The sequence below is a fragment of the Mauremys mutica genome, unplaced genomic scaffold, assembly GCF_020497125.1.
Source record: "Mauremys mutica isolate MM-2020 ecotype Southern unplaced genomic scaffold, ASM2049712v1 000065F_np12_subseq_1:104380_obj, whole genome shotgun sequence".
NCBI lineage: Eukaryota > Metazoa > Chordata > Testudines > Geoemydidae > Mauremys > Mauremys mutica.
The window spans coordinates 44,659-69,324 of NW_025422824.1; the positions used below are offsets into that span (position 1 = coordinate 44,659).

Here is a 24,666-nt window from a genome sequence, read left to right on the forward strand (position 1 = left end):
TTATACATATCACAGATTTACCAATTCATTTCTAGCTGTTTCCTGATGTTAGAGAAGTAAATTAGTTTTGTAAAAATGAGTCTTTTTGGTTTTTAGTTTTGTTTTCTTCTTATAACATCAGTCATAGCAGCAACAGTTTTATGTTGAAATATGAATAATTTTCCAAGGCTCTTTTTGAAAAGTTAATAATGGCTGTTTAAAATAGCACTAGACAAATTACCAAATGGAATCAGAGCAGCAATACTAGTTTGTTTATTTCAGTTTATGTAACGCTAATGGAAGTGATGCATGCATGTTAAGGGAGAATATTCCTCTTATGTTCTTGATGTTTTTACAAGACTTCAAAGTGCAATATAAAAGAGATTTCTAAGCATTGATAATAGCAACATGGTTTTGCTAGTTGTCCAGCTTCTCTTAATCCCTCTGATTTAAATTTGGTTTATAGCATCACATTTTCTGCTGCATCCGCTACAATATTTCTCATATTTGTGAAGCGAAGAACTATTTATTGTGTTATATGTCTTACATTTTGGGGAATTTATAAGACAAAGCAACAAGCTTTCAATTGAAAGCAGGACTAGGAATGCATGGAGCTTTCATATTCAGGCCAACCCAAACATATCACTGATTGATTGTTTAGGAGATAGAAGCTTTTAAAAGTTCAGATTCTCTTTCTCATTGTTTTTGTGCCTAGTGTTCAGTTTTAATTATTCCATCCTCTAATTCAGGCCTGTTGTTAAAGTTTTACCATACTAACGCCATTAAATGTGCAATCCTATCCCTCAATCTGCTGAGTCACAAAAAGGAGAGTGTTGTTTTGGTTATTTTTGTTTGTTTGTATTGTTTTATAACACTATTGGATTCTCTTCTCATTTCACCAGAATGTCACTTCAAATGATGATATATTGAGCTTAAATAAGAAACAAAAGGCATAGAAATCAACTACTGAGCCATCGCTTATTACTCCATCTCTTTAATTAGGGAGACAGAAGAGAGCCCACATGCTGCTAAAATAAGTTACCTCATAGGCAGAAACGAACCATAAAACCAACAAACGATATAGCTGGGAATTCAAACAATTGGAGTTCTTGCCAATCCATGTTATCTTTTATTAACAAAATCCAAATACAACAAGCTACTTTTCCTTTCATCACACAGTGTCTAAGACCCTGGTCCAGCAAAATACTTGACCATGTGCATAAACTTTGAGGAATTGGGTCCTAGAAGAGTAGATCTCACTATCAAATCTGTAAAATATAATATTCTATATATCTATATTTAAAATACATTGTTTGTAGCAGTTTTTATATTACCAAAAGAGTTTCACCAATGGTAGTTCAGTAAAGAATGTGTTTGTCTACTAAGGAAGTAACTGGGGAGCATAATTTACTGTCATCTTGACCGTCTAATTGTCAATACTGTGTTTGACTTGTAGAAGTTTTTGACATGTCAATGTGTTGGGGTTAGGGGTGAAGGGAGTGGATGTGGCCAAGGAGTTCCCTTTACCGTATAGTAATTTCTAAACTGATAAAGTAAACCAGAAAAAGGTGAACTGAACATTTACTAAAGAAATATGTTCGGAGAATGTTTTGACAGAAGATGCATAATTTACTGCAACACAAGCATCTGATGGCACATAGATACTTTCTGCATGATATTCAATAAAAAAGTAGTTACTATAACAACTGACTCACCATTCGTATCTCCAAGAAAGAGTACATCTTAAAAGAAAATACATGAGGTCACATGCATTCTATAGTGTTGTTGAAAAACATGTAGCAAAATAAATAAATAAACACATTCTCTCTCACTGATGTTAAGGTTGATTTTTAACAAGTTGTAATTTTGCTAACCAGATTAGGAGACTATACTTTTTTCATTCCTTGAGCATTATTAGAAAAAATAGCAGAGAAATGTTGTGTTTTCTTTTGTTTTAAATAGACTTTGTTTGAGTGTCTCATCTCTAATCACTGTAGGGAGTCATCTGTCTAGACAGCTGACCAGACAGACACTAGTATAAACACTGGTATAAAAAGAATAATCAGGAGCCTTCTCATTCTGCCTTGAAGATTTTTTTTTTACTTTAAAATAGATTGATCTGAATCTGCTACTTTAAAATTACCATTGAGGGTCTGATTCTGCTCAGATTTGAAGTCAATAGGAGTTTTACCTTTGACTTCTGTATTAGTATGATCAGGCTCTTAATCTACTTTCTTTAATGCCTGCTGCCAGATCCTCAGAGCTAACATCAAAGCCCACTTCTCCCCATCAATGCTTCCCACTCCTCCATTGAAGTCCTCAGTGCTAAAACTCTTGACATCATCAATGTAGGTTGCCTCAGGACCATCATTTCTTTGAAGACATGATATTCATTTCCACTACAGACAAATGTTCTGCTGCAAAGGTTTTCAGCTCCACCCTCTATTTCCCCTGGGCCAGGATGAATAAAGAATTCCTAAGAAGTTAGATTATTTGAAATCTCATACTTACATGTCTCTTCCTCTGAAGAAGCTCCGAATTCTACATCCTTCAGATATATTTTTAACTTCTCTCCCATTTGTTGCTTTTATTTATAGCTTTGCTTTTACCTGAACTAAATTGTTCAACCAACATTTGCCACCTATTTTGGCCAACCAGTGTCCACTGCCATTTTGATCATACTTCTGTCTGTCTAGGTTCTTGTATGCTTCCATCACTGTAGAACCTGATACATTTTGTGTGAAAAATCCTGTTTTTTCTACATCAGCACTTTATTTTAATCATCCTTTCTCCTGTGAATGCTGTGGACCAAATCCCATCTGTCTCACAACACTTCCAGGGAAATAAAATGTGTGGGTGAAATTTTGGATCCATTAAAGTCAATAGTAAAACTCCCATTGACTTAAGTAGGGTCAGACTTTCATTCTGCATGTGTAAAGCAAGCAAGATGTAGCCCTATATAGAGTTTTCCCATAGTTACTGAGGCTTCCTAAAGGTTCCGTCTTTTGGGATTCTGTACTCCAGGAAAGCTCAGTAGTTCTTTGAGCTTTACTGGATTTAGAGATCGTCACTATCTCTGTCTTCTCCAGAGATTTTTCTTTCCACTCTGTCAATTGGAAGCTTTATGCTTTGGACTCTTCTTTCTTGTAAATAAAAGATGCAGGTATCAAAAACTAAGATTTCCTATAGCAACAGGATGAGAAACTAATATACATAATGCCTACAATAATCTTATTCTCTATACATTCCTTACTTCTTGAAAGTAGTTTAAAGAACTTTATTAGTGTTGTGGCAATGAGGAACTGTTGAAATCCACATAGTTATGAATATTATTTTTGTGTGTGGAACCTTCCCAAGAATCTTTGATCTTCCCATTTGTTTTTCACTATCTTGCACCTGAAACCAGGTGGCCTAGTAGCCAAATTCAGATCTGGTGTAAATGAGCTCTAGGAATATTGAGATATACATTTACTACCCTTGAGTGAATTGTAGGAACAAGGAATAGAGTGTAATGACACAGCCAGGACAGTAAACCTCATGAGATATTGTGTAATATCTCAAGATATCTGTTATACTCATCTGAGCAAAGTGTGGCTATTGTAATATTTCATTGTTAATCTCATGAGATTTTTCAGTAACACTGGTAATAGCAATACAGCATTTGCCTTTCCCACTGTAATTTCTTTTAATATTGCTTAAAATGACACTGTCAAGGTTTATAAGCCTCAGAATTGACCTATCTTAATATTACAATAGGTGAATGAAAATCTTCTGCATTCTAAGTTCCTATACTTTTTAAAAAATCTGCCACTCAGAAATAATGATAAAAGGCTTCTTTTTATGGGACTTGCAAAGGACACGTTGAATGCTCCCTCAACTGCCTCTGCAGCAGCTGGAACAAAATATTATAAATGCTATTCCCAGACCAGTGCTCTTATTCCCACAGTTTTATGTGAATGTAAAGAAGTATTGGCATTAGAAGCTTTGTTGGAGGAATGCATAGAGAAAAATTATCACGTTAACTTTGAGTCCATTTAGTGCAAAGGTAAAACTATGTTTGCAGATTACAAATAATCTGCAAGGGGAAAATATTTACATGCCTGAAGGAAGTTAAGAATAAAAGGAATTGTAAATACAAATTGTTTCATAATAATAATGCACTTTACAAGTGAGGTAAATATCATTGTCTCCATTATACATATGTGGAAACTGAGGCACTGTGAGGTAAAGTGCTTGCCCATGGTCACCCAGAAGGCCAATGGCAGGAGTATAAATTATGTAGCCTGAGTCCCAGACCAGTGTTATTTCTACTAGGCCCTATTGCTTCTCTTTTTAAAATGTTACTGCTGTGTTATGTACACATCAGAATGCTTTTCATATTGGATTTTATTTACTTTATTATTTGCTGCAGTACCTATCATCCTAACAGCTAGATGTTTTCATTGCAAAAATTAAAACACATAAATTACATGTATTATTCATGATAGGAGGCAGAAATAAAATAGAAACTACCATCTCTATTCTTTATCGAGAACTGGTATCTTAGCTCTTGGGAAGGAGAAAGATCTGACCCAGAAGCAAAGCACTAAATGAAATAAATCAGTCTCAATCTAATGCCCCCCAGACTAATACTATAGCAGATGGCCAACGGGAATCCATTCCAAAGATGAGAAACTCAATTGACAAATCCTGCCTGCTGACTGGGAAAGATCAACAAAACAGAGCCAACATGCTCTAAACCCTTACTTTAGCAAGTGAGATTTCAGCGTAGCACTTTTTTCAAGGGAGCAGCTGAGTAAGGACTTTATACAATCAGAGCCCAAAATTGTAGCTCCCAAAGTGTTTCAAAGGCACCTTGTGTGTTGTGTTCGTGGACTGAGTTGCGATTTTTAAAAATATTTAAATGGCAATTATAAAATGCAACTGTATTTTTTCAAGCAAGATAATTTTGTTCTGTCCCAGTATAGATAGTATGTCACCATTCTTTTGTTAGACATACAGCCAAGAAAACATAGCACAAAAAGGATTATGTTATTGTAGTATATGCACTACTTGCTCTATTTCTGTTCCTGAAAGGGTTGAGTGACATTTAAATTCAGGTATTAGTCATTCACCTTACATAGGTGGCGTCCGATTCAGACCCCTTCCCCTCCCCCCCTTCCTGCAGTGTTCACAGAGCTGCTAAGGCACAATAGGTATCCAGTAGAGAATAGAAGCACTACCTGCTCTTGTTCAAGATTAATCTCCTTTCCAGGACCAAGGTCCTCTGTAGTGCAGGGAGGTGTGGTTTACACCTCTCTGTGCTAAGCAGAATATAACTGGCCTTTAGCCTTTGAGTCTATGAAAAATGTCTGATCAGCCTGCAGATGCAGTGATTGAATAGAAACATGCTGCACAGCCATGAGAGCTCAAGTTTCAATGCATGATGATAGCCTGACCCCTGGTCACAAAGGGTTATTCTGATTTCGGGCCAACCCTGGTTCCAGTTAAGACATTAACAAAATGTTCATTGACTTAAATGTAACCAAGATTTCGCCTGCTAACCAAAAATTACTGCTAGTGGAAAAAATGGTAAATGGCAGTTCTTGAATTCAGAGGGTTAACACTTTTTTGCATTCATTTTTGAGTCCACTCTCCCCTTAAGATTTCTGAGGTTATGAGGTCACTCTCCATCTGTGGTTTGCTCAGTCTTAACATTTGTTAAAAATAAGTACACTATAATGTTGGGAAATCTTTGTGTCAGGCAAGCCATCTGTCTAAAGGGGAAGGGAAATCCTGCTTGTACAGGTTTATATCTGGAAAGCGTATAGAAGTCAGTGACCTGGGCCCACATGTGTATAAAAGGATTAAGGGGGGAGGTGGAGCAGGAAGAGGAAGGAAGCATCTTACAGTAACCTGTGATGTGTCTATATTTCTTTTCTCTGTTTGACTAAAAGTCTAAATAAGCTTGTGAGAGTTCCCGTCTGTGACCTCTGATACATTTCTGTAATCTCATTTCTCCACCACAACAACAGGGCTATAAAGTGATGATTAATGTGTTTGCCGATTTTGCAATTAAAAACCCTGGGCTAGTCCTGAACATGCTGATTCTATTAGATTAACAGGGAGTGCCAGAGATGTGGCACTAATTGTGATAAAAGGGGTCTTGGTGTTTCTCAAGCACATCCCCATTAACTCAGTTTAATGAGGCATCACTTTGAAATTAGACTCTTGCTATACAAATTTCTTCTCCACTTTCACTTATACTGCTACTTTTCTACATAAGATACTTTTTCTAATATTTCTGTCCTGAAAACAACATATGTGTGTGGTGAATTAGAATTTATAATGATACATACTTTCGTGAAATACTTTGGAAAGGTTTGAGTTAGCTTAGAGATAATGCCCTGCATTCTGCCTTATAGTGATGGACTTGTGCTCACTTCTCTTTCTGGTCTCTTGTTCCCTGAGATAGCAGGCACTTAGCACGAGAGATGCTAAGTGCTGTGATTGTTGGGGGGTCAGGAATGAAGCTCTTCAGTTTACTCCAATTGTGATCCCTTAGACCAATGAATGATCAGTGAATCTCTGATGGGAGTCCATCCAGTTTTCTTTAGCAAGAAGAATTGTGAATACAACACAAGATCTTGAAATTCATCTTATAATATGGGTGAGATGAAGAATGATATACACCAGCATCTGACCAACACCATGGGAGACACATGAAGGAGCATGTTAGTCAATGACAGTTGAAATGACTCAATTTTGAAAGACAAAGTCCTCACTAATCTAGGATCAAAGTTCCTGCAGGACCATCTACCACCCTGTGTCCTGTCAAACCAAATTATAACATTGACATAATTATGGACTGGACCAAGAGGCTGGGCCTTGTGTAAGATACTCTGTCCCTGAGAATGGCCATCTGGCATGTCTGTCCCACTGTGGCTGTTTTCAGAAATTAAAACTTTCTTTCTGCTTCAGTCATTTTAATAATCAGAATTTAACTTCTCCATTACCATCTATCCTTCTGTACATAATTCCTGTTCAAGTCATTGAGAGCTGTAGTTGTTCAGCACTGTTAAAAACAAGGCCTTGAATGTCTAAATGTAGGCACACAGAATTAGAGGCCACTTTTGAGAATTTGTCCTATTGTGACTTGATGGAAGGTCCCAGAGGAAGTTAGTTTAATATTAGAACTGAGCTGAACCCAGAAATGTCTAGCTTTTAATGCTATGACCACTATAATACACCTCTCTTTGAATGTCCAGCGAAAAGATTGTTGATACCTTTAATCAGATTCAGTATCTGTCTTCATATTCATTATACAATAGCATGTTGGAATATTTTATTGATATGAAACACTTTAGTTGTTTAGGTTTTGTTTCATTTTTTAAAAAACTTTCAGATTGGCTGCTCTGCATTTTGCTTCGAAGAAAAGTCTATCTCATGCATATGGAAGATTGCCAGATACTCTAAACCCTATTTTGGTTAAATTACAGTACCCAGATTTTAGTAACAAAGCACATTGATTTTATATTCAAAAAGATTTTTATATTTAGTCTGTTAACCTTTTGTAATTCCCACCCACAGCTTTAAACTGTAGAACATTTTTTATGCTAATTGTTGCCAGTAGGGTATCTGCCATGGCCCCTTAGTAATTTAAACCCATTGAATCGTAATGCAGGTGCTGATAATTGCAGAACTGTTATTGTCTGACTGGCTGCAGCATATACATTTCAAACAATTCCTTGCAAATTGGATTTGAGAACATTAAAAAAAAATCACATCATTAAAGATAACCTTACATTATAGTAAAAAAAAAAAAAAACTAACAAAAACCAACAAACTGAAATTGTATGCGGAATTGTCTTTCTCATCTGCAAGACAGTTTGAAGTATTTTGGCTTTAAAGCATTCATCAGTGTGACAGTTTCGAGGGGCTTGACAACAATTATGTAATTTAAAAAAATCCATATTAGTTCATTCCTATTACAACTGTACTGGAATTTGTAGCTAATAGTTTCCGGAAAATGAAATCAGGTCTTGTATGGCAGCACAGTCCAATGAATAAGGTGCTGGAGTGTGAGTCAGGAGATCTGGGTTTTAGTCTCAGATCTGCTGCTGACCTGCTATGTGGCCTGGGGCAAATCACTTGACTTCCCTATATCTCCATTTTCCCAGGTATAAAATGGAAATAATGATAATTACACTCCTTTTTAAAATACTTTGAGAACTATGGATCAGGCCCTATAAGAACCAAGTATTAATTTTTATTTATTGTATCAGCAACCTCTACCTCAAGTTCAGATGTGACTGTGGCATATTAAGAATCCATATTCTGAGTGGTTAATAAACATCTTGTCCTGAAATCACAATGCTTTGAGGTTTAAGTTTGGGAAAATATTTATTGTAGAATAATTTTTAATGGATTGTTGACTCCTCTCACAGTGGAATACTTGTTTTCACAAAGTGCTTTGCTGTGGGAGAAATTCACCTATGAAAAAGGTGAGAGAGATCTCCAGTGCAATGGAGTCAGTGTTCAGCAGAGATGGCAGCTCATTGTGGAGCGGGTGCTCTGTTTTTTTTAATCAAAAATAGGATCTTTTGGGTCCTGTTGTCATTGAAAAAAGATCTCTTCTTTATTTTAATTTTAGCAAAACATAAATGTTTTTGAAATTTTGAAATTCAAAATTTCTGTCCAGTGATTTTTTTTATTCTCTCAGCACAAAATAAACAAGGCTTGGTCTCTACCCTGAAGAGCTCACAATCTAGGTAGAGGTACAATGAGTGTTAGGGAGCAAGGGAAAGAGTTAAAGGTTCCAGGAGGGAATAGGCGGTGAGACCCAGCTTGGATTGGGGACTCAGTGTATTCAAAAGGTGTTGCTACTTCGCTGCTGCTTAGCTCTGGCTATTGAGGTTTCCTCAGGAAGCTCTGGGTTTCTATGCTCCACCATCGCAAGCCTTGATACTGGTGGGCATGTTGAGGAGTGGTTGCATGGTAGTGGTGATAGAGTGCCTGGTTCCAGTGGGTTTGGGGTGAGGTAAAGGAGAGCAATCTGCCTGCCTTTGCCTCTGCCCACCTGCAACTGTTCTGCTGGTGGCAGTTGCTGAAATTTCGGAAGACCAAGGGTTTTTTTTTAACTCTTCCTCTGGCATAGTTGGTGCTGGTGGCCCTGTGTTTTTAAAAATTTTAATTTCATGTTAGGATGCAAAAGCTGTCATTTTTGTAAGCACTTTATGAAAAACAAAATTTGGTGGCAGTGAAGTGGAATAGAACATTCTCAGCCCTAAGTAAATGTTCACAGATCCATGGGATACAAGCTTCTATGCTGGGTGGTGCATGGGGGTGTATGGCCCCAGATCTAGCCAGTGGTCACTACAGTCACAAGAAGACTGTTTATTTAACTCACCTTTTTCAATTCCTATTGTGACACTTCAGAAATATGTCACAGTGCACCAACACATTGTTCTGCAAGGAAGTTGTATTAAATTACTGCAACTCCCATGTGTGGATGCTTATTTCTATTTAACAGTACCTTATATTGATTTAACTAAAGTTGATTCCTCGTCATGTTAAGCTAAATTGATACAAGTCATTCTTAAATCAGAGTAAAATTGTCCACACATGGGGGTTACACTAATTTAACTAAATAGTTTAAACCCATATTGATAAATTGGTACAACTTTCTCATGTGTAAGACCAAGTTCCAATTCTTTAAAGTACTTTAAATCATTCTCGATGCACATCCTTCTGGCTAAGAGAGTTCCAATGTAGTCATGACAGCTATCCAGTCTTTGGATCTCATCCTGATCAATGGTAGATTTTTTTCCCCCTCACCTTTGTTCATAGGTATTACAACACATACAGTATGTTCAGTAAGCTCCTTTCTCTGTGGCAAGACAACTCGGATTCAACGGCATGAATTAAGGATGGAGTAGCAGCCTTAGCTCTTAATTTCATAGCTTTTGTCAAATTAATTTACAACCTTGCTTTGACATATCATAGGATTTTTTGTTTGTTAATTGATATTAGTTTTGCAGGATTCAAATGGAACATAATTTTATAAGTTAACGGTTGATTGAAATCTTGGTCTTCATTGTTTCATACTTTTGAGCCAGCAGTGAAAGCAAACTATTTGTTAAATCTGTTGCCTGTGTTTTACATTAGAGAAGTTTGGGTTTTGCTATTGGAAACGTGCAGTGTTTTCCTTATGGAAAATCTGGCAGTTTAGCTCTGTGTGGCTCATTTTTATTATAGGCAATTTGAACACTTCTTTCTAACATCAGCTGTATTTTTAAGTGGTACCAAGAGATACATTCACCTTAATTATAGTTTTAGTTTTTATATATATATTTTAATTAATAGAATACCAGTTTGGCTATGTCAACAGCTTTCCAGACAGGATTTATGATGAACAAAATGAAACCAGTTTAAGCAGTATCAGCAAACTAGGCATGGGTCCTAGCTAACGATACCAGTCCTGTGCAATTTACACCAGATGGAGCCATTTCAAATGAAAAAAACAGACAGTGATTAGCCACTAAGGGATCTTTTGTGCCAGGTGCAAATTTTATTCTGGTGGCATCATATTAGATTGATGTAAACTGTTGTCTGGAAACTAAATTAGAAACAGACTTGTCATTTCTCAAAGCTTACACTAACAAACTTGGTCACTAGGTATCTAACAGTTATCTGTCCCAGAAGAAATCTACAGCTGAACTGTAGTTGGGATCTTGCCATTTCAGAACATTGGCAAAATACAGTAAGTTTTAAAAAATTAATAGTTCAAACTTATTTGAATGTGTGTACTGTACATGTATTTTCCATTGTTTGGCCCAAATGACATTAGCATTCCACATGTTAGCAACCAGGCATAGCTACAGACATTCTTTAACATTGGCTTAAACGGAATGTTTGTATTTAATATATATTACAGATCAATGTGCAAAATACTAAATTACTCCTTGGCCATTGCCTTCAGTTTCTAATATGGTCTCCAGAGGCTTCCACTGGCACAGTTTTGCCATTGTCTTTAACACTTACAATGTTGTCTCCTTGGGTTTCCACTGGCATGTTTTCCATTCAGTGTAATTTGGAATAATCAAATTATCTGACCCTGAAATTGGGGTGTGTAATGGAAACACCAACTTATTTAAACCCAAAGGCATACAATAGGCATTACTGGCACCATTATACTATTGGATACATAGCAACTGATTTGTTAGCAGAAGGCCTTTGAAATATGGCCCAAGGGATAGAGAAGTGTTTGAAACTGTGATATAAGGGCCAAAGCCAATATAGTCACTATTTATCTTTCACTTTTGTTTAAAAAATTGATTAGTGCCAAATGTTTAGCATACATTGGTAATGAGTAACCTCCCTAACACTAAACACTGCAAAAGTTCAGTTTTATTGTCCCACAATTTTCTAGTGCTCTGCTTATTCATTAACCATGCTATATTGTGGAGTTTGGGATCAGATCTAAGTTGCTGGGTTGAAATTCATTGGCAAAGATGGTGAATTGTATGGGGGAAAGAAATTAAATAGAACATAATATCTTTTCCCCTGTCATGACTGACAGTGAACATACCCTAGAGAAAATGCTGTCCATGGGTGAGTGATATGGATATACATATTTTGCCCCAGTGCTTGTATTGTCCCAAGCAATCTGGACAGTCTCTGTTTCTTATTTGGCTTTGCTGTGAAAGATGCTGAGCCACTCCTGCAAGGTGCTGATCATCCGTAACTCCCCTTCACTGCAATGGATATTCAGGGTACTCAGCCACTTTACAGATCAGGTCTCCACGCAGAAGACAATGTTAATCAGTTGTTTCCTTTAGGTTTTGGTAATCTGGAACATGATCTAAAATGATTTCTGAACTTTGTATCTTATAGCAACAGTTTGTTCCATTTGCCATAGTAAAAGCTGTGCACTGTTAAGCTCCTTTAAATCCAATTTGCCTGGGTTTCTGGAAGCAGTGCGGGGGTGTCAGAAAACTGATGCCTATATTTGTTCATGGCATTGTACTTTCTGGATTGAGCCCCAAAGATTCAGAGGTTGATCCTGACTGTACCTGAATTAAGAGGTTTGCCAACAGAAATGTTTTCTTGTTTCATGTTCCATTTACATCTCTGCCATATCAGAACTCTAGCTGTAAGGCAAGCGCAAACCAGCAGCTTTCTATTATGGTAGTAGAAAAACATAAGTGCAGAATAATCTTGGAAAGAGAGCGCGCTGGTAACTCTGGGTTAGGTGCAGTACAGAATGTACAGTTTTATTTTTTAAAAACAGCTCTTTAAAAGCACAATATCTCTAAAATAATAGAATACTCAAGAAAAAACATGACAGATGTTAGTCACGTTGCTTAGTGCACTACTGCAAGGCGCTCAGGTACTACGGTGATTATTGTGGTGTAAGAATCTATATAAAATACAATACAAGTTTTAGCAGCATGCTCTTGAAAGTGCAGGTGGAACAAACAGTGCTCTTCCTTTCAGAATACCTTTAAAGAGCCCTGTGCAATGACAAGCATATCTTTAGAAACAGTGTACTCTGTGTTAAAGAATAGAAAAGAGATCAAGATTGCCTTCTATCTTTTGCAATTCTACAGATTTATTTGAGTTTGCAGCGCTAAGATTCCTGTTTTAACTCCTTTGAGCCAAAGCTCTCCCTTGTGAGCCTGATTCTTGCAAAGTACTGAACGCCTCCCGCATGGTGCTGAGCACTCTGAAATCTGTAGGGGTCGTACTCTGCAACTTCCAGAAGGAATTCAGTGCCCTATGGGATTGGACCTGATATTAGTGTCTTTGGTACATGAATAGAGACTAACAAATTTATTTGAGCATAAGCTTCAAAACTTCAAAAGTTTTTTTTTCCTTACTTAATTGGCCTCTCAGAGTTGGTAAGACAACTCCCACCTTTTCATGCTCTGTGTGTGTGTGTATGTATATATATATATATATATACTCAATATATGTTCCATTCCATACATCCGAAGAAGTGGGCTGTAGCTCACGAAAGGTTATGCTCGAATAAATTTGTTAGTCTCTAAGGTGCCACAAGTACTCCTGTTCTTTTTGTGGATACAGACTAACACGGCTGCTACTCTGAAACTTGGTACATCAATATATCCCAGCGTCTGGTTCCAGAAATTCATCTGTACTCCAAGGGTGGGATCTGCAAAAGTACTGATATGATTCAGGAGCACAGGATGCCAGTAACTTTCAGTAGTACTTGTGCTCCTAAGTCACTTGGATACTTTTGAAAATTTCAAACCATGTTGTTTGCTTTGTAATGATGGAAAATGTTGACAGCTGGCATAAAAATAAATATTGTGTTTACCTCCTGTATACATTAGGCTAAAACCCTATATTGTTAGGAACAATCCTGCACTAGGTAGGAAGGTGGATTAGAAAACTTCTGAATGTTCTCTTTCTTTTTCTTACATCTGTGTTGAAGTAAATGAAGCAAGGCTCTCAGATTCATTTAACAGAAATTCGTGTGAAAAGAATTCTGCTATCATTTTGCCATTTTATTGTATGTATAATGTAAACCAGGGGTCGGCAACCTTTCCAAAGTGGTGTGCCGAGTCTTCATTTATTCACTCTAATTTAAGGTTTTGCGTGCCAGTAATACATTTCAACGTTTTTAGAAGGTCTTTTTCTATAAGTCTATAATATAGAACTAAACTATTGTTGTATGTGAAGTAAATAAGGTTTTTTAAATATTTAAGAAGCTTCATTTAAAATTAAATTAAAATGCAGAACCCCCTGGACCGGTGGCCAGGACCTGGGCAGTGTGAGTGCCACTGAAAATCAGCTCGCGTGCTGCCTTCGGCACACGTGCCATAAGTTGCCTACCCCTGATGTAAAGAGAGGCAGCATTGAATTTGTTGTGGTTTATTTTGTTTCTTTTTGGATATAGGACCTGTATAGTGTGCACACAAACCACATTTACATGTACAAATATGCACTTTTGTCACAGTACTTGTGTGTATTTTGCACATGCGTTTATCTATTTGTACATGTATACACATACTTTGCAGGCATAACTTGGGTATCATAAGGGTTGATAAGGGTATCATAAATGTAGCTTTTACAATAGTATATTCCGCTTTTCAGATTGTCTTATGTTGTAAATCACGGTGTACGTATGTTTAGGGGAATGAGCCACATTAATGTATGTTCTGCCCATGGGAAAGTTACTGCAGCAACTGTACTGACTAACACCGCAGAGAATCTTTTTCCATGAGACCAGTATAACATTGAGGTGATCCACTGTAACTAGAGTTAAAGAAATAAAGCTTTATAATACCGTTTTTTCCTAAATCCCTCCATATACTTGTTACTTAATTTGTCTTGTGTTCAACTTTTCTCTCCCTTCCCCCTATCCCTGACCAATCCTTTCTTTAATGAATGAAGCTTCTTGGTTAATTGAGTCTAGCATTAAAGACTAATGCAGTGTGTCTGGTCACCTTTAAATGAGACATTTCTATTACCCCTAGGACCGGTAACATTTTATTATTTTTTTTAAAAAGTTCACTTAAATGAAGAAATTATTACAGCATTTAGATTTTGCTATAAACAGCTAATAACTATTTACACCCCATTATTAGGTGTCACATCTGCAGTTTTACAATTACTGCCTTGTCACCCTAAGTGGGGGTTGCTTATTGCTGATGATTCCTCCCCCACCCTCTCCCACACCTTCTAGCTTGATGTCCTACACAGGTGATTAGTATGCTATAATTGAGTTGGTTGTAAAAAGATAATTAATTGACATTTCACTCCCAGAGAGGTCAAGCTGCCCTATCTTCTGTGGTCATTATGAGCCCAGTTATCCTGCTGGCACTCACCCCCCTGAGGTGACAGAATGACCTTTATCTTGCTGATTGAGTCATAATTGTCATAATTAAAATAGACAGGAAGAGAGGATTTAAGGAATAACTTGACAGTTTGGATGGTTTGGCTCTACTTTGCTTTGCTTTAAGGATGTGAAACCTGGGTATGTAAATCTTAATAGGAAATTCGTCTCTGTCTGTCTGTCTGCGGTATTTCTAATGCATCCTTCATGACAGTATCTCCTCTGTTGTCGATACCTGTTTTGTGTAGTGTTGTTGGTAATCTGGCATTACAGAGATATGAAAGAAGATTCCTATAAATAAACAAGAACTCAACATTTCTGAGGTGACCAACATGTGGAATCCTGCCAGGCAGTTTGAAATCATAAGCTTTAAGCACCTTTCTTTGACCAGTTAGTTTTTCCAATATTGATTCAATCACAGTTTCTCAAATAGTTTTAGGGCATGGACTCCATTTTAATACATATGTTGTCTAAATGTTAGGGATTCAGCAGATGTCAAGGGCACTCTGAAAAAACTCAAATAGGGGAATATCACAACTTGAGAGCGATATAAGAAGGCAAGAGGAGCCTGAGGAGGAAGAGGAGGGGAGCTGGGAGGACTTGGTTATAGATGAGGAGGCAGTTGGAGTCACATAGCACCTAGGTAAGGTACAGTTAATTATTTCAGTTTTGTATACTTAGTACAGGGGTGAGCAAACTTTTTGGCCTGAGGGCTGCATTGGGTTTCGTAAATTGTATGGAGGGCCGGTTAGGGGAGGGGGTCATGGCCCCCTCCCTGGAGTCCTGCCCCATCCAACCCCCGCTGTTCCCTGACAGCCCCTCTGCGAACCCTGCCCCATCCACACACCCCTGCTTCCTCTCCCCTGACGGCCCCCGGACCTCCGCTGCCCCATCCAACCCCTCCTCTCATTCCTGACGGCCCACTCGGGACCCCTGCTCCATCCAAACACCCCTTCCCCCAGTCCCCTGACTGCCCCTGGAACCGCTTCCCCTGACTGCCCATTGCCAACCCATCCACTTCCCCATAGGAACCCTAACCCTAGGGCGGGAAGCCCTACCCATAGGAACCCTAACCCTAGGGCGGGAAGCCCTACCCATAGGAACCCTAACCCTAGCTCCAAGTGCCCTACCCATAGGAACCCTAACCCTAGGGGGGGAAGCCCTACCCATAGGAACCCTAACCCTAGCTTCATGTGCCCTACCCATAGGAACCCTAACCCTAGCTCCAAGTGCCCAACCCATAGGAACCCTAACCCTAGCTCCAAGTGCCCTACCCATAGGAACCCTAACCCTAGCTGCAAGTGCCCTACCCATAGGAACCCTAACCCTAGGGCGGGAAGCCCTAAATATAGGAACCCTAAACCTAGCTCCAAGTGCCCTACCCATAGGAACTGTAACCCTAGCTCCAAGTGCCCTACTCTTAGGAACCCTAACCCTAGCTCCAAGTGCCCTACCCAGACGAACCCTAACCGTAGCTCCAAGTCTCCTATCCTTAGGAAACCTAACCCTAGGGCGGGAAGCCCTACCTAAAGGAACCCTAACCCTACCTCCAAGTGCCATACCCTTAGGAATCCTAACCCTGGGGCGGGGCACCCTACCCATAGGAACCGTAACCCTAGTTCCAAGTGCCCTGCCCATAGGAACCCTAACCTTAGAGCATGGCACCCTACCCATAGGCACCCTAACCCTAGCTCCAACTGCCTTACCCACAGGAACCCTAACCATAGCTCCCAGTGTTCTACCCTTAGGAACCCTAACGCTTGGGCGGGAAGCCCTACCTATAGGAACCCTAACCGTAGCTCCAAATGCCCCACCCATAGGAACCCTAACCCTAGCTCCAAGTCCCCTACCCTTAGGGACCTTAACCCTAGGGCGAGAAGCCCTACCTATAGGAACCCTAACCCTAGCTCCAAGTGCCCTACCCATAGGAACCTTTACCCTAGCTCCAACTTGCCTACCCATAGGCACCCTAACCCTATCTCCAAGTGGCCTACCCATAGGCATCCTAACCGTAGCTACAAGTGCCCTACCCTTAGGAACCCTAACCCTAGGGCGGGAAGACCTAACCATAGGAAGCCTAACCGTAGCTCCAAGTGCCCTACCCATAGGAACCCTAACCCTAGCTCCAAGTGCCCTACCCTTAGGAACCCTAACCCTATGGCGAGAAGCCTTACCCATAGGAACCCTAGCCCTAGCTCCAAGTGTCCTACCTATAGGAACCTTAACCCTAGGGTGGGAAGCCCTAAATATAGGAACCCTAAACCTAGCTCCAAGTACCCTACCCATAGGAACCCTAACCCTTGGGTGGGGCGCCCTACCCATAGGAACCCTAACCCTAGGGCAGGGTGCCCTACCCATAGGAACCCTAACCCAAGCTCCAAGTGCCCTACCCTTAGGAACCCTAACCCTAGCTCCAAGTGCCCTACCCTTAGGAATCCTAACCCTAGGATGGGAAGCCCCACCCATAGGAACCCTAACCCTAGCTCCAAGTGCCCTACGCATAGGAACCCTAACACTAGCTCCAAGTTCCCTACCCATAGTAACTCTCTAATCCTAGCTCCAAGTGCCCTACCCATAGGAACCCTCCTTCCTGACTGCCCCCTCAGGACTGCTGCCCCCATTCAACCTCCTATTCCCCCCGATCACTCCGACCCCTATCCTCACCCCTGCCTGCTAACCACCACCCTGAACTCCCCTGCCCTCTCTCCACGCTGTGCTTCCTGCCCCTTTACTGTGCTTCCTGGAACACCGGTGTCTGGCAGTGCTGGGAGCCGGGCCACGCCGCCACCACATAGCTCAGAGTACCGGGTCAGGCCCAGCTCTGCAGCTGCGTTACCCCAGGAGCTCACAGCCCCGCTACCCAGAGCATTGCGCAGGCAGCGGAGCGAGTGAGTTGAGGCTGTAGGGAGGACAGCAGGGGAGGTGCCAGGAGCTCGGGGGCCCGGCAGTATGGTCCTGCCTGGAGTTTGCCCACCTCTGACTTAATACCAAGCAGAAGAAGGGTTAGATGACTTAATAGACTTCTTTTTAGCTCTAACAACTATGGTACTTAGTCCTTTTAAAGCACTTTCTGTGCAATTAAATAATCCTCAGATCCCTGGTGAGGTAAATCAGTACTATTACCCTGATTTAGAGGTGAGGGAACTGAGGCACAGAGATTGAAATGACTCACCCAAGGTCACTTAGTGAGTTCTTGTCTCAGCCAGGATTAAAATTCAGGAGTTGCTGACCAAATCACAGTGCTGTGTCTCCTCAGTCCTTAATGCACGGTTTACATATATAAACGTGAAATACATAATGAAGGATAAATATTAGTTATTGGCAAACCTTGTGAGGCTTGATTCAAACATTCAGGCAGAGTTTGGAGGTTTAGTTACATTTGGGCCTTCTCCACTTCCTTCCCTGGAAGGGCACTGGCACCTTTTCCCTTCACATGATCCTTCACTATAAAAGGGGCGAGTTTGGTCAAGACCAGTTATTTTTTCTAAGATTGTTTCCACATCCTTAGTAAATATTATACAGGTTCTTCCATTAAAATGCAGTATTAAGGGTCCTTTTCAGTGTTGGATACTTTATTGAAAAATGTATTGCACAACAGTTGTCAATAAAAGAGGCAGTCAAATTTAGTGGATACTGAGTCCTTATTGAAACTATTAGTGCATTAAGAAACTGAAATTATGCTGCAAGCAATATGGTTCCCATTCATTGCCCGGAACATAAATACTGCTACTACAGCAAAAGCTAATGGAGAGAAAGATGTTGGTTAAAGAATGTCCTTGTAGAAGTAAAGCCTTAACTTTTTATAATGTCATATAATGATAAAATTAAGGCACCACAGAAATAACTGCATCACTTGCAAGTAGAGGCACCTTGTTTTAACATTTTCTTCCTAGGATAAAGGATTGTAACTACAAACTACCATATATACTCGTTCATAAGCTGAATTTTTTTAGTAAAAAAGGGAAGCACCAGAGAAAGGGGTTGGCTTATGAACGGGTATAGAAAGGGGGAGGTGGAACACAGCCCCTCCCTCTAACAGAGGCAGCACAGTCAGCAGTGCCAGAAGGGAAGAGATGGGGCCAGAATCTCTCCGCTCCTGGCCATGCTGCTCTCCCCCAGCCTATGAAGCAGCTGCAGCTCCAGGGCTGGCAGGCTGCAGCCATGCCGCTCGGCCCCACCCCCCAGAGCAGGCTGTGGCCACGCCCCCCAGCCCGTTGGAGCACGCTGCAGTCTTGCCACCCAGCCCAGTCCGCTGGAACGTACTGCGGCTGTGCCGCCCAGTCTGGCTTGCTGGAGCAGGCTGCGGTCGCACTGCCCACCCTGCCGGAACAGCTCCATCCAAGCCAGAGACATCCTCCCCTTAGTCCCCTAGCCCTCCCCAGATAGGTGGGAAGGGACGAGATGGGGCGAGTGAGGGGGTCCTGGGCTAGGGGTGGGGTCATGTGGGGGGTGGTCACAGGGGTTACTCCCCTGACCCCCAGCTTCTCCCCCCGAAAAAAATTTCCCCACCAGTTGCTGTCCCGGCCCATCAGGGTAAGCAGCTGGTGCATCGGGACACTTTGTTTACTTAGGTTTACCTCCATGCCTGTGGACACGAGGTAAACAAACGATCTTGGCCTGCCAGCAGCTTATCCTGATGGCCCGGGAGCCAAAGCTTGCTGACCCCTGAATTATAGGGTCGGTTTATGAACAGGTCAAAATTTTCCATATTTACTTACCATCTTGGGGGGGTCGGCTTATAAACGAACCGGCTTATGATCAAGTATATACAAAATTTGCTTTTTTTTCTTCCTAATACTTTTTCAGCTTTGTTCAGGAAATAAGGTAAAGGCAACCTTATTCTGCTCCACCCTACGCACAGAATACCTCAATCCATGCAAATTATTCCTTCTAGGATGAAAAGTTACATGTGAGGGCACCTCTCAACTCCTAGACACTATGTTGGAAGGTCCCTCCAGAGTTCCACCCTAAGAGCAATCTGTCTTCTGGTTCCAGGGGGAAGTGGGGTGTAGCCAGAAGAGAGGTGGAACACTCCTACCCTGTTTTCGTTTCTAGCTACTGCCCTTCTTCTGTGCATGGAAGTATAAATGACTACAGTTTGGTTCTTTTTTGTTTGAAGAGGAGGGGAACTGCTCTATACTTCATGTTCTTATGCTTTAGAAGATGATGACCATAATTTTCACATCTGGCTGCCTACAGTTAGACTTTTAAATCCGTATTTAGGCACCTAAATAAGTGTCCTGATTTTCCAATTTGAAATTTCATTGCAATGAATTGGAGCTTGTGGATGCTCAAATCCTTTGGAAATTAGACTACTTTTATTTAGGTGCCCAAATATAAATTTAAGAACTTAACTTTAGTCACTCAACTTTGAACATTTAGGCCACTGTGTCTGATTCTTCTCTCTCATAAATTTTACATCAGTTTAACTCCATTGACTTTGGTGCAATTATACTGCTGAATTGCACTAATGGGAGATTAGAATCAGCCCTAATCTGTTGAATAAAGGTAGAAAAGAAGAAGCTTTCACCAAACATCTTTGATTTTTTTTATTTAAATTTGTTAAATATTTGCACACATTAAAAATTAATATTTGACATAGTTATGTTATCCATGGAAATGTTAACTTTTCCAATGCTACATTGGATAAAATATTATCAGAGATAATTTAATTCCTATTTTCCATGTCTCAGGTCAGTTTATGAGTGATAAACATGGCCAGGCTAGTCTATTGAATGCACCATGTACGTTTTGTTGACTTTGTTATTTTAAATAAAAAACGAGCCATTTAATTTCTAGACTTTTTCTTATTTTTCTACATGTTGATGCCCTGGCTGACTGTTATCGCTTTCCTAGTCAGTTACTGTGGAGGTTGCCATTCTAGAAAGGGAGCCATACAGATTAACTTGATCACTATTGTATACACAATTTAAGAGAGGCTAAACCAGGCAAACATGACAGGCATCACTGCTTGAAAACATGAAGCAGTTAACCACCTGTCATCTCAGCCATTAACAAAGCAAGTTAAAGAACTAAGGGAAATAATTGTCAGGTGCACATCTGGTTTTCATGGAGAGCTCCATGCTGCAAGGTGTTCAGCATCTCCTGGAGGTACTATTGAAATCACTTGGCATTGAGGGCACTCAGTGCCTTGCAGAATTGAATCTATACTGTGTAACTACTGTAATCTTCTTGGGTAAATATACTGTAGGGTGCCTGATTTGCATACTGCCACTCATCTTTCCTTATCTTCCCATTTCTATCTCTGTGTTTCTTTTCTACCAAGCAAGCTATGTTTTTTCCTATAGCATTCCTAGTACTGACAAATCTACAGCACCACCAAATTCTTCACGGCAATACTTTGCCAAAAAAGCTACAATTAAATAGAGATTGAATTCTTTGCCTATTGTGTATATCGAGGAGTGTGCACCCCTTAGCTATCGTTTCCACTTTGCAACGCATCAGTCAAGATGGCCAGCAGAGACCGCCTCCTGTGTAGGGAACTCTCTGCTGGTGGAAGTGGCTTCACTATCCTTCAACTGTCCTTCCTCATTCATCAGTGTAATGGGAAGAAGATGACATTACAGAGGTGGGGCAGGGCATGGCAGAACAGATCTCTACTACTCCCAATCTTCCACTGGCATAAGGCCTGAGGGTCCTTATGCCAGTGGTGTAAGTTACATCTGTTCCCTTGCTCCTCTAAGATATGCGAGGGCAATGTGGTTTAAATTAGGGAGACACAACCAGCTCTCTGAGAGCCTCCTCTTCACTGTACCGGAGCAGAACTCATGTAGGATGGAGACTCTGGCCCCATGATTTCTATATCCAGCTATACCACTGAGTAGTTGTGTGACCTTACTCTAGTTACATAACCCTCAATACGTCAGTTTACGTCACTGTAAGTGGGCCTAATAATATTTATCTGTTCTTTCGGGATGTTGTGCATCTTATTTAAGGTCTGGAAAGTGTTTTACTATCCCTGAATATATTTATTTATTTGCTGTTGCCGTCACTCTTCATAAAGGGAGTATACATGTAGATCCACATTAGCTTTTTACAAATGTTTGATTTGTTTCTATTATGCAGAAAACACTTGCTGTTTCTGAGCATAACTACTAAGTTAAGCAAACAAAGCACTTTCCAATAGCCTGGCCTTGCCATATCTACTTCAGCCAATTCCAAATGTTGTAGGCAGTGCCATAAATTAGCAATGTAAAACATCTTCTCTCCTAGTCTCTATAAGATACAGATGGTCACAAAGAAGATTCCCCCTCCCTGTCAAATGTAATTCACTCAGCAGATATGTTTTTATAAGACTTCAGTAGGGTACTAAATATATAGATACGAATAAAGCAAGGTTTGATACTTGTCTTGGCACTTGCATAAAAGGCAAACAGTTTCATATTGTACAGTACATTTAATTCCTACAATATCTACAGTATATTACTTTGCAAAAAATATAACGACCTAATTCTATCTCTCTTATTTATTTTGAGTAGTATCTTCACTCCTTGAAAAGTGATGATGTTACTTATGGAGTTAAGTATTACTCAGCATGAGTAAGAGTGGCAGAATCAGGCACATAAGGACACATTAGCAGCTGTTATGTTAGTTATTTATGCTCATAGCATTTTGTTGCTGGTTTCTTAAATGTGTTTCCTTTGTCACTTTTCAGGATTTGAAGATGAAAGTATCCGTCCTCCAGCCAGTCAGAGAGTGGAGCGTGGCTGTGTTGTTTTCAGAAACATCATGCTTGCACCTCCTCCAGCTAATTATCAACCATTCATGCTTTTGGATGAACTAAACAAGGTAAGAAGACTTCATTATAAAACATTTTTAATTTGACCCAAGCAAACTGGACACTTTATCATCTGTCTCAGTTCCCTCTATAAATCAATATTGTTAATTCATCCTTACAGAATCATTGGATAATTCTGCAAGCCCAAGCACCAAATCTGCTCTTCCACTGTGATGATATCGATGGGGAAAAAAATAACTGCTTTGCTCTCACATAGAGAAAAATTCCGGCCATGAACAAGTCAAATTTGGCAAGGCAAGAATAACTAATGTTAATTGTTAGTGTTGCACTTCCTGGCAACTTTGTCCCTCCAGATGCCCATGTTAATCAACAGCAGCAAAAGAGAGCAACTATGAGTTCTTTTGAGAAATCTGGTGCACCATAATATTTTTTCTGATATAAACAAACAAGTAATTACTGATAATTTACCTAAAAATGCAGGGAGAGACTGGTTTTGCACATTATCTCCAGTGACACCTTCCAAATGGTGATATTCATGGAGAAGGCGAACACATTCACCTACATGTTGAACAAAAGATAATGTGAGACCATGATGGTGCTGCACTGTTTGTTCTCATTTTCTAAATATGATTTGCAAGTCCTCTGAAAGGCCCATCTAACTTCCTGCAAAATCCTACAGTAGCTAATACTTGTTCTTTTGCAAGTTTTTGGAAAAAAGAAATTACGCATGAACTCATAGTTGGTGTGAAGTTCATACAGATTAATACAATATTAACAAAGTATACGGCTTTATTTGTTCAAGGCATGGGAAAAGACACTCATTTCTGTAGATTTTCATGTGTGTTCTTGACTCAGCAGCAGCTGTAGAGCCAAAATGAAGAATCCAGAGTATAGATAGGATACTAATGGTGTAAAATTGAGGACTGTGTTTGAGGAGGATAGTCTTGTGAATAAGATGCACGACTGAGTTTCAGGAAATCTGGATTCAGTTCCAGCTCTGCTAGCAACAGTGGCAAATCTCTTTTTCTCACTCCCTTTATCTGTCTTGCCCATTTAGGTTGTGAGCTCTTCAGGGCAAGAGCTATCTTTTACAATGGGACATTGATCTCAGCCAGGACCTCTAGGCACTGCCATGATAGAAATAATAATAATAAATAACCAGACATGAGCCAGGTAGACCACTCTTCCATATAGAAAACTAGAGTAAAACTACAGCACAAATATAGCATTTTTTCAATGCAAACAGTGTTTTGTATGAATAGGTAACTACCAAAATCATAATTTTTGGCTGGTTAAAAAGCTATCTTTAGATTAGATTTGAGCCATAGTAAGATATAATGCTGAAAGTTCCTGAAATCTAATTGACTTTAAACTCACCTTAAATAATTGTAATGTTCAGTTGCTAACTATAATGTTTGTGACGATAAAAAATACAAGATAACATCTCTCCTGTGACAATCACTAGAATTTATATATATATATATATATATATATATATATATATATATATATATATATATCAGACTCAGGTAATGCTCCTGATCATAACTTCCCTGGCTTTGCAATATATCCCTGCAGGATGGGACCCAAAACAATGTATCGGGGGGGGAAAAAAAAACAAGTAAAACTGATCAACCTTTCAGCCTTGTCAAATTCAATGTTACCTACAGCAGTAACAATAGGCTCTGTATCACAGTACAGTGTGAATGTGGAAAAATATTTAAAACAATCATTCATTTTGTTAAGACTTCTAAAAATAATTTCTCCTACTCTACTGATGCTTTAAAAATATCAGCCCAATCAAATACCAAGAGCAAAATTCTGTGATCAGCCATAATGACTTTAATGAAGAAACTGAAAAGAAAACATTAATTTTAAAAAGTGAAATGACATCTGTAGGGTTGTGCACAGAGGTAGAGTTTGGCCTGCCGTGGTTTACAAGATACCTTTAAAAGATGGTAGGATCAGGACCAATGGCTTGAAGCTAAAGAAAGAAAAGTTCTGGAGAAGGTTCTTAATAGTTAGTACTGTTGTGGCCAGGACTACACCAAAGGAGGTGTATGAGACTCCATCGCTGCAAACAGTC

General features: G+C 39.8%; 1 protein-coding gene across 1 annotated transcript in view; it reads left to right on the plus strand.

The window, feature by feature from the left end:
• Positions 1 to 24,666, plus strand: part of LOC123356942 (MORN repeat-containing protein 1-like) — a 93,480-nt gene that overhangs the window by 38,682 nt on the left and 30,132 nt on the right. Inside the window, exon 11 of the mRNA XM_045000201.1 lies at positions 22,497 to 22,630. Coding sequence (XP_044856136.1) covers positions 22,497 to 22,630 — 134 coding nt within the window. The remainder of the gene's footprint in view (positions 1 to 22,496; positions 22,631 to 24,666) is intronic.